The following is an 11,049-nucleotide window of genomic DNA, read 5'->3' as shown; positions in this document are numbered from 1 at the left end:
TACGTAACAATGGGTTGTACTACTCGGTATTTCTACGACTCTGGCTGGCAATTTTGTTTATGTTTTGAATGAATGTAACTTACTTTATCCTCGCGTGGCCGGAAAACGACAGCCGTTATCACACGGGTTTAACACCTCGTGCCAGCTTACGAGTTACCATGTATGTTACTTTGTAAGTAATTTTTTTTTTTTTTTTTTTTTTATGTATTTCTGATAATTTAGACAACCCATTAGTAACCACTGGGTTGGAGCAATTGCCGTTAAGTGTCTTGCCCAAGGACACATACGCCCACAATGGTAGCAGCATCGAGCCTTGAACCCATTACCTCTGGGTTACAGGCAGGCGCGCTAACCACTATACCACGGCGCCGGACGATCATATTTTTTATTTAGTCTGGTTAGTAAATCGTTTACATTATAGTTTGGACGTTAAATTGTCACCGTAAGTTGGTACACTTGCTTTCATACAAACAAATTCAGTTAATGCTAACAGCGTGCAATTGGGCCAAGAACAGTTTACATCGTGAAATAAGGTTAGTACCTACTACTCAGCACTGTAGAGATTGAATATTGAACTACGGATTATTCAATGACCATATATTGGTTGTGTTTAAAGTGGTAAGCATTAATTTATTACGAGTTCTTAAACAAAGCCACTTTAATAGAAGTAGAACGTGTGGGGGCAGCTAATTTTGAAGTTGTAGTTCGCGAGTTCACGTTCCGTAGCCTCGCGACGACGCTGTTCCATCCGGCCCCGCTGCACACGCTATCCGACTCCACAACAAGATTGCACATCGATGTAGGATACTGTACGGCACAGCTCAGTTTATTGTACGGTGAACGTGCGGCATCGTGCTTAGAGAAAATTTGAGACAGCAGGGTATTGCAAGCCCCGTTCTGCCAGCTAGTACAGGAAAGACAAAATGAGATAGCAGGGTATTGCAAGCCCCGTACTGTCTCCCAGTACGGTAAATACAAAGTGAAAACAGCAGGGTATTACAAGCCCCCTACTGCCTGACAGTACAGGAAAGTGAAAGGTTTATATAACGAAAAACACGTGTAGCAAAACAATAAAACGCGTCATTGGCATGTGGCAATTGCCTCGCCTGGCATACACACAACTGGGTAATTGTTTTATTTTTACGATTAGAATGACGGAAAAGTAGATGTTAGATAAGCAGCGAAACTGCATTCTATCCCTGTCATGCTTTTCTTTTCGCTATACAACGTTGCTTTATATTCAATCTTTATGCATTAGTGTTAAATTTAGCTATCTTTATATCATTAAGTCTGTGCCAGAGCACAGTCAACCGCTACAAACGGTATACCAATGTTTACATACTTTCACTTGATAACAGCACTAGCAGGCAAGCGAAATGTTTGACTAACTACATAGGTTGATGCTGTTACTTAAGTTGTTAACGTAGTTTTCGCGAAGACTAACATGTACCAATATTTATGCCTTGTACACTGTAAGTCATATTGTGTTCTGTATATAATCTATTACGCAGAGCAAACTCAAGAAAAGCATAACAGTTAAAGAGATGGTTTTCTATGCATAGCAACAAGAAAAAATTCTTAAACAATAGTGTATACAGAAGTATATTACCTAATGACATTTATGTACCACTATTCATAGGCGTTCAGTTAGGGTTCCGAGGGTGCCTTGTTACCCCAATTTACAAAACAAGAGTGAGATAGTGTGTTTTGTCACCCCAGTTTTACAGGTCACTACAGCTTTTAACCTGCTGTTAAGTGTCTATAGAAACAATCAGGCCCAAACCCTACTCTATTCATACTATTCAATGAAATTTATTTATGTTTTAAGCTGTGATTGTAAATGCATTTTAATCACGTCATCCCAAATTTTGTTAAAATGTGAATCACGATGCCAATCCTAAATCACCGTTTTGTTTTGTAAAATGGTAGAGTTTTTGGGTATTACCATGCAATAAGTAGGTTGTACATGTTAATTTATTCAATACATTGTAATCATACAATAACAGCATGTTTTACCTTTTGGTATATACAAATGAGTTTCATAATAAACTGTTTAATGCAAATAATTGTTTACATCTCTGAGCTGAACTAGGTCACCTGAATAAACGTAAAATGTGGCTTTGTGAACCCAGCTTTGAGAATAGAGAATTACTTGTCACCTCAGTATTGCTGAATTGACACCTATGCCAACTTATATAAATGCTTCTTCATTTGTTATAGTATCCAAAATACTATAATAGCCTATATGTGTGTGGTTAAAGAATAAATGCGTAATAAGCTAATATACACAAACATTTTATGTATTCTTTGTCGAACTTGTGTTTTTTCATTACAAATCCATTGTATTGCACTGATTTGGTTTTAATAAGAATTCAGAATTGCCCCAAATAGGTTTATTTGACAAATAATAGCAGTGGCGTCGATTTTATAAAAATGTAGGGGTTGCGATATTAAAACGGATTAGCTGGACGTCGGTTTTTAAAACACGTAAAATGCGTTGTAGTAAAAGTGCTAATTAATACTATACTAATTCGTTTAAACCGTGCTCATCCATTATATCTATAATGACTGGTTTTTAGTTAAACATGACATGGTTAATGTTATCTTCTAAGTAACATAACTTATAGTTAATGCGTGATTATACTTTGTACGAAAACAAATGTTTTTTTAGCGATGAAAAATAGTGTAAGTTTACAAGTCAACACATGCGGAAGTTGTACAAAGCGTATTTAAACATATATTCGTTATTAATCAGTCAATGCTCATACATCATAAGTACAAATGCATTTGAAGCGTCGGGAGATCGTGTTTAGCAGTTTGTTTTTTTTTTATTTAAAAACCTTTTTCAAATAGAATACAAATTAAAACAGTTAGAAATGTAAAATATAAAAGTAAATAGATATTGCAACACAAACACGCGTTGCGAGTAATAGAACGTTCTATCACGTCGCCTGAACCAAATGTGACTGCAGAGAGGAGTCGATAACCTAGCGGTGAACGAGAACGCAAGGTTACACGAAAAAGCGCACACGTGGGTTCACCGAGTCGTGACGGTATCAATCACGGAAAACGATAGCGGGGACTGTTTGAAAACGAATAAAGAACATAGTTAAATTGAATATAAATGAAACACCACACATTCTACCTACTGCTCCACAGTCACCAAAGGCAACTAGAAAAAGTTGCTTCTGGTTTGTTTTTGGTCGAACTTTTTTGACTGTTGTAGTAAAAGAGTCAATTAATACTGTAGGTGGCTGTACACAGTATGCGGCATGCGAATTCGCTTGCGGCAGCGAAATCCGGACAAAACGGACGAATTCCGGATACTGTGTTCAGACACCTTAAGTCATTTAATTTAATACGTGCTCACTTATTAGAGCTTTTGCTCTTTTGGTTATGACTTTTTATCTATAGAAAAAGTGTTGTAATAAATGTATTTTTTCAATACCGATTTTTAATACTGAACAACGGTAACTGCCTTTGCCGCGCACATTGTTAGACCTTAAGACTACTGTCGAATAGTAACAATTTGTTTTGTCTATAATTGAATGGGTATCGGTAAAATAAGATTTAAAAAATCTCGTTGCTTGCCCGAGTCCCGTCCTCCCCCACCCTACTTTGTGTATATCAATATCAATATTTAATATTCTCTGGCCAACTAGTCGGAAATATTTTATTATTAATATTTTTTTTTCTATTAATCATATTTTCAGGTATCTATGCTCGAAGAGAGCGGTAAATTCAGTGGTGCGTGTTAAATTTAAATAGAGCATAGATGTTTAGATATTTTTATTTTATATATTAATAGAGTTGCGGGGAAATAGTAAATACAATACAAATGCGTTACTTATATGAGTGGAGAGTAGGTTATGTTTTATAAGGTAACGTGAATTGCACGACAGACCAACCTATATTAGAATTGTTATGAACTATTGCTCATTAACTGTTTAACAGTTTCGTCAATGTGTACCTAATACTGTTGTTTATAACCATAGAAATAAATTTGTTTAAATTGTGAAAATAGTAACATAATCCAATCAAGCCCAAAAAATGTCGAACGGTAGTGACGTGCATGCAATGTTTGTCTATTCAAAACGACTTGAAACTTTCCTTGGTTGGCCTTATGTGAGCAAGGATGGTGCGAAGTGTGTTGCAGAAAAGATGGCAGCTACAGGGTTTTTCAGACCTAACCCTGAAAGTGAACCTGACCTTGCTCGGTGTTTTATGTGTAAGAAAGAGATGGAGGGCTGGGAACCGAATGATGATCCTCATGACGAACATCGCATGCATAGCTCAAAATGTCCATTCCTTCATGACAAAGGAAAGGATCTTTTAGACATAACAATTGCAGATGATATTAAACTATTTTACGTTAAAGAAATTCAGTCTGCATTAAAAGCTTCGGAAAAATTTCTGGCAGAATTTAATCAGAAACATGAAACTTGTTGTGATGAGTTAAAAAACTAAAGGGTTAAATCCCTTACATTGGCTAGGTTATTATTGGTAAAAATTGCCATCTGTTAACGTGTTTATTACATCGCAAGATATTACATCACTTACATACCAGTGTCTACAGCAGTGGTTAACTTTTTGAAGAACGCCACTTATTGAAAATTCCAACAAAACTTGTGTGCAAGAAATTGTAGTACTGATTTTTTTTCCTGCCACAGCGCCCCAGCATGCTGCATAACAAGTTACAACTGACAACAGGGAATTTTTTATTTCATACAATTATGGTGGTATTTGCCATATTTGGTAATAAAAATAATCGACATGGATATTCCCAAAACCACAAGTCTCACACGCCCCCAGTTAAGAACCAATAGGAATGATATACAAGAAATATATATAATGCGATATGATTGTCTGTATTTTTTGTAACATGATATTTCTTTGATAGACCAACAAAGAGAAATAAATAAATATATATTGTTTACGAAATCTGTTGTATTAAAGAAGTTCTACATTTTGTAAAATTATTTGTATTATAAGTATTTTATATATTTTTTGTTTATAGTTTTGTTAGTTATGAATAAGTATGTCCAACCAAGTAAAACAGAGCATTGTTCAACTTTGCCGATTATTAAAATATGGTCAGGTCTGCAATCATTTAACACCTGATTTATTCAGACGAGCAAAGTTAGATCTGAAAGATGCGGTGAGTCATAACATGATAAACTTCCCAATTAGTTTCAATCAACAATTATATATATAGTAGGGTGGGGGAAGATGGGACACCGTTAGCACATAATATCCAAATATCCTGATCGTGTTTTAACAATCAATAAACGGCCTATGGAAGTCGTGAGGATACAGTTTTATAATTTTTTGAATGTTCTTTGTTTACTATCAAATTGGACGAGGAAACAGACTGAAAAGGGTGTCCCATCTTCCCCCACCCTACTATATGTTATTTTTTTCAGGAAGATGAGATGATGAAATTGCTACAGTTTGTCTTGTCTTATGTTTCTGATGCTAAATTAGTTTCACAATTGAATATCACTTCCCTTCAGAGAATTATGTTAATATACAGGTTTGAAATGAGAAAAGCATCAAATATTTGAGTTGTGATGTAACAGTATTTATTTTTTCATAGGTATCCAAACTATGTTCACTCTTCAAGTCGTCATTACCTGTGTTGTTTTGCTTGGATCCTACACTGCACAACTTTATTGCAACGACTTTGTAATGAAGCACGTAAAGAAATTAATGTTTTTACAATTTTGATGAAAGAAAAACAAAGAGTGACATCAAGTAATTATAACATTATGTTTAATAGGCCTATATATGGTATAGGCTACTTAATGTATAATATATATATATATATATATATATATAATATATATATTAATTGTTCTCACATTGCGGGACGATAACAGCCAATAATATATAAAATAGCTTTTGTGTATGATAACAAGTTACCAAATATGTAACTTTGTGATTGTTTTTCTTACTTTATGGCTGACAAATAAAAAAGACAAGGGACCATCGTGTGCATTAATTATTAGTAACAGTAAGTGTATTGCCTAAGTACACATGAGCGGATGAACCTGCAATAGAAAACCAGAATTGAAACTCGAACAGTATATTCTTTGCTGATACAAGCATGCTGACCACTGTTCCGAGGCGCCCGATATTTTGCTGCTTTTGTTTGTTATTCTTCTAAATAATATGATCTTATTGTAACAAAATCTTCTTATTGGTATAAATAGAAATTATGTTGTTAAATTAGGATTTAATTTGGTAAACAACATTACTAGTAATAAAACAGGTGTATTTTAGAACCCTCAGGTTTCTGTCACCAAGATTTTGAAAGCTTGAATGTTGCTGATCAATTTCAATATGTTTCTTGGCTGCTGGGAAGGATTGAAGCAATTTCAAATAATCTGAGATCTCTGAGAATTAACAATGCAAGGAGTGAGGCAAATGTAATATTTCATTTAAGGATAGAGATTTTTACTGGTTAAATTTGGTAATATGTGTAACCTACTTGCAATACAATAATTGGAATAGGCTATTAAAGAGGTTTTTAACAGAATCTTAGTAGCATTTCCTATTGTTAATTTTGCTAGTTACAGCAATTATTACCTTTAATATTTTTTTTATTTTGGATAAAGATGTCACACTCAGACATTGTCACATTCAAATATTTGTAATATTTTTAATATCATTAAAAACTTTTGGTAGTAAAAATCACATAATATCCCGTTTAAGGATTGAGTTACAAATGTGATTGACTTGCTGTTGTTTCTACATCTACATTAATATCTGCTTCGTTGTTTTTGAATAATAGATCTAACTAAATTTATGTTAAGCATATTTTTAGATGTTGCAAAGATCGTCAAAAGCTTCAACAAATAATAAAAACATAAATCATGTTTCTGATGATGTTCTTATGGTTAAATATCCTTCTATTTGTCAGCTGGTAATCCATTTTCATATTTTTAAACACACAACCTATTGTTTAAACAGCTCTCAACAATTGTACTTAAGCTAAACAATATACTTTGTAGACCTCTTTTTTTAGCTAAAACCCACACGTACGTCATTTCGAAAAACTTAATAAATGTTTTACGATAACCAATACACAAAAAATTGTATAACTTTCTGTACTTTTTCTAATATTGTTAGGTGGAAAATCATTTGGAGCAAAAAATTCAGCTCCTGCACGCTTATGTTAAATGGAAGACCGTGGAATCTTTATTTTGGCAATGGATGGTATGTTTTGTTGCTATCAGTATATAAATCCGTTACCGTAGTCGAATGATTAGATCACTTGTCCCTAACAAGCAGATGCATGGATTAATTGAAGCTTGATCCTGCTTTTATTCTGGGCATTTATTTCATTGGGCAAGACATTTAACAACAACTTTCGCAAACGAAGATGTGATGAATAAAATAGGACATCTGTGTTATGACATTATGAACAGCCATGATGAATTACTTGCATTAAGAATATTTGTAGCGTGTAGTTAGTACTTTCATATATTTTTATTACAGCTACCATAAATTAAAAAACGAACCATACTTGGTACAATTTCTTCATGTAGTATTTTATTCTTTACATTTTAATGTTAATAGATTCACATTTTATTTTCAAAGGAGCAATGTCTGGATGAAGGGATAAAGTTGCGTGATGATGAAATGGTTTTTCCTCAAGCTCCAAACAAATCTGTTAAATCAAATTTAATGATATATAATAAAAACATAAGTGATGTAAAAATGAAAATGCTTGAAAAGAAAAAGGAGTGCACAGTAATGGAAAGCAAGGTATTTAAAGGAATTATTTCATTAAATATAACTTGAAGAGGCTTATATTTCCAGTTAAATGAAATTGTGTAATGTCCCATAGTTGTATTTAATTCTAATCAATTGTGCCATGATAGATGTTAGCAATCTGCATGATTCATTATTTCTTTCTTTTGATAAAACACATACATATTACCTCTCCTCAAACAAATGTTTTGAAACATTAAGTTTGGGCAAACAATTTACATACAACTAACCTAAAAAGATTTTTGATTTCTTTGAAAGCGATAGCGAACATTTTATTTGAGGAATAAAAAAAAAGTAATCAACTGTTAGCTTTTTGTTAGGTCATGTACATTGTTTCAGAACTGCATAGTGGTTAAAACATTACACATGTTTGGGCAGTTACTCAGTACATTAATGAATATTACAAGTTCTGTATTACAGATCCCAGCCAGGCATACCCAAGCAGGTATTGAGCACAAGTTCGAGATTGATCAGAACTTGGACAACGTTTTTAATCGAATTAGCTTAAAACATGAGCCTAGTTTAGTACCTCAATCAGGTAAGAATTTAATAAGCTTCTTTTAATATCTTGTGACTTATATTATATATAATTAGATATCAAAGACTGTTTCAAATATTTTTAAACAGAAGTAGAGAAATATTGGTGGGGATTTTAATTTTTTGTAATTGTTTTCTCTTTTGAATTTGTTTCATTGCACCTCAGTTTTTTTCTTTAGTCTGACCAACTCATTATACATGAACAACAATGTACAGTTTCACTTCACTTATTAAAAATTGTAAAAAGTCACTGTAATAGTGGCCACACAAAATATGCCAGACTTCTAGATAGGTTCAAACGATTACATAGATTCAGAATGTTCAGCTTTTTGACATATACATTTATAGCATTGTCTCGGAAAATTGCGAGAGAAGATTCAATGAAATTATCAACGAAAACAAAAGAGATTTGTGAAAATCTTAGGAAAAAGTCATCTGAGGTACTCAACATTAAACAAGAGATTGATGATCGCTTGTCACACGTTGCTGATCAAGTGATGGGTGGAAAAGTCATGTTTATTAAGCATCACCACTTCTAAGTTTTGTTAACACAATTGCGTTTGTTTATTTCGTGCAATTATATGAAGTGTATAGCAATTCTTGGTTGTATTTTCGTAAACTTATATCGAGTAGGGTGGGGTAAGATAGGACACATTTTCGTTCTTCGTCCCATTTGGTGGTAAACAAAGAACATTAGAGAAATATAAAACCGTATTATCATGACTTTCATGGACCATTGTTAATTGTTTAAAACACGGTCAGAATATTTGCTTATTATGTGCTAAAGATGTTCCGTCTTCCCCCAGATTACTATGTTGTTTTTTTGTTAACCAAACTGCGAGCCACCGTCCAAAGATATGAAATGTGAATTGATGTATTCGATTGTGGTTGACTGCGAGATTCCACTTTACTTTATATTCAAAATAATAGTATTTTACACGAAGACAAATAGGCGCATATCGCGTTGCTGTTCGCATTATTATCTCAAACGGTGGAATGTGTTTTTCGGTAACAGTGAATGTATTCGTTTAAATAGCTTTATGATTACAACACACTTGTATGTGCAAAAACAAAAGTATTGTGTGTGGGTGAGATCCAACCACGTAGGAAGCTTGAATATAGGCTTGGCGAATAACCAGAAATTTAAAAAACACCGGTAACCGGTATTTATTTGGAGAACGCACCAGTTCGACAATTATCAAAAGAGTGATATATAGTAGGGTGGGAAGATGGGACACCTTTAGCACATTATATCTAAATATCCTGATCACGTTTTAAACAATTACCAACAGTCTATGGGAGTCGTGAGAATATGGTTTTATAATTCTTTAAATGTTCTTTGTTTACCACTAAATGAGACGAGAAAATAGAGGTAAAAGGTGTCCCATCTTCCCCCACCCCACTGTATACAATGTTCCGGACAAGAGGTACAGGCTTTTAAGAATAAACCCTGGTTTTGATACTATTTGTAAAACTTATTTGTTCACACATGGCGGTAGAGAGCCTTTTGCATCTAAAGGAAAGTTTAAACCTTATGACGTCATGATACTTTTTTCGGTTAGTGAAACCAACACTTGTTTTTTTGTAAGTTTGAAACATTTTTTACGGTTCAAACAATATGTAATTGTAATTTTATAAAAAAATGGAAATACAAACCGTTAACTTATCAAAGTTTATTTTTATTCAGTCAGTTGATTACCTGCAACCTGAATCTATAATCTGGTTGATCAGGGTTTTGGAAGTATTATATTACTTTTGTCAGTTAACTCTAATGAATTGACTGACTTTTGTCTGCATTGAAAAGGCTGCGGATGAGACCAAGCCTAAGCTATCCGGCACTCACTGTCCGAGAGGTTGGGAAATTTTTGAATTAATTTGGTGTGGAAGGTAGGAAACAACGCATTGTGTTGGCGTCATCCACCTCCCAAGTTACCTGATACATCGGTGCGTTTCATTTAGTCGTAAGCTTTTGTCGACGCACTTCTTTGTCTTTGCCGTGCTGGGTAACAAACATAACAGTATCAGGTAGCTGAGCGCTCCGGCGTCGAAATGTTATCAGTCTAAAATTCCTGTTTTTGTCCCCTGAGCATTGTTCACTACTCTGGCCAACGAAACCTGTTTTGAACCGTCTCCTGTCACTTATTAGCTATTTTCACAATGGATTTTTAACAAAGAGTTAAGGGTAATTTAATACGATAGAATCTCTTGTGACTCAATTTTACATTTATGTAAAGCCAAATTCTGATACATAGTAGACGGTGCGTGGAACTAATAATTACCGTGAAAACGTTGTGAACACATTTAACGCTGGTTTTAGACATCGATCTTTTCTTAACTAATTCACTCGCCATGAAATATATAAAACACAGTTGCTGAGAGTATCCAAAATTTGTTGTGTGTTTTTATGGTTTGTTTCAAAATTTTCTGTTTTTTTTGTTACGAAAGGGACATCGTTTTGCCACCGAAATTGAAATAGTAAGCTGTGGTGACGTCATTCGCGTCTGGTTTCGCGTTATGATTTCTCACAGTAATGTAATCCCATGTTGGACAGGGTAGTTATATTGTACCTATTGTTGATACAAGTGAGTCCTTATATTGAATTTCAACCTTTTTTCGTATACCAGGTTACGTCACTACCTAAGTATAATGTAAATTCCCTCTCTAGAACGGTAAACTATTAAATACTTTACACTAGCAACATACACATGTATTTATTGTATCTTTCCTTTTGTTCTG

At 33.9% G+C, this 11,049-nt stretch overlaps 2 protein-coding genes across 4 annotated transcripts; both read left to right on the top strand.

Annotated features, from left to right (window-relative positions):
- Positions 1 to 3,768: 3,768 nt before the first annotated feature.
- Positions 3,769 to 5,017, top strand: LOC149738267 (baculoviral IAP repeat-containing protein 5-like). The gene has a single exon (XM_089874443.1). It carries the CDS (start codon positions 4,051 to 4,053, stop codon positions 4,465 to 4,467), a length of 417 nt encoding a protein of 138 aa, XP_089730569.1. The 5' UTR covers positions 3,769 to 4,050; the 3' UTR covers positions 4,468 to 5,017.
- LOC149738266 (tubulin epsilon and delta complex protein 1-like) lies at positions 5,018 to 9,388 on the top strand. Of its 3 annotated transcripts, XM_089874439.1 has the most exons (10): positions 5,026 to 5,158; positions 5,216 to 5,304; positions 5,424 to 5,533; positions 5,597 to 5,754; positions 6,283 to 6,428; positions 6,827 to 6,925; positions 7,132 to 7,218; positions 7,603 to 7,770; positions 8,197 to 8,314; positions 8,662 to 9,388. In XM_089874439.1, exons 2-10 carry the CDS (start codon positions 5,296 to 5,298, stop codon positions 8,850 to 8,852), a joined length of 1,086 nt encoding a protein of 361 aa, XP_089730565.1. In that variant the 5' UTR covers positions 5,026 to 5,158; positions 5,216 to 5,295; the 3' UTR covers positions 8,853 to 9,388. The 3 variants fall into 3 exon arrangements, with proteins under 3 accessions (XP_089730563.1, XP_089730564.1, XP_089730565.1); XM_089874437.1 differs by lacking the exon at positions 5,216 to 5,304 and having other exon boundaries at positions 5,018 to 5,158; XM_089874438.1 differs by lacking the exons at positions 5,216 to 5,304; positions 6,827 to 6,925 and having other exon boundaries at positions 5,018 to 5,158.
- Positions 9,389 to 11,049: the final 1,661 nt, after the last annotated feature.

Source organism: Ciona robusta, chromosome 3 (assembly GCF_009617815.1).
Source record: "Ciona robusta chromosome 3, ASM961781v2".
Taxonomy (NCBI): Eukaryota; Metazoa; Chordata; class Ascidiacea; order Phlebobranchia; family Cionidae; genus Ciona; species Ciona robusta.
Note: the sequence above shows the minus strand (reverse complement) of the source record. Positions and strands in the feature narration are given on the sequence as shown.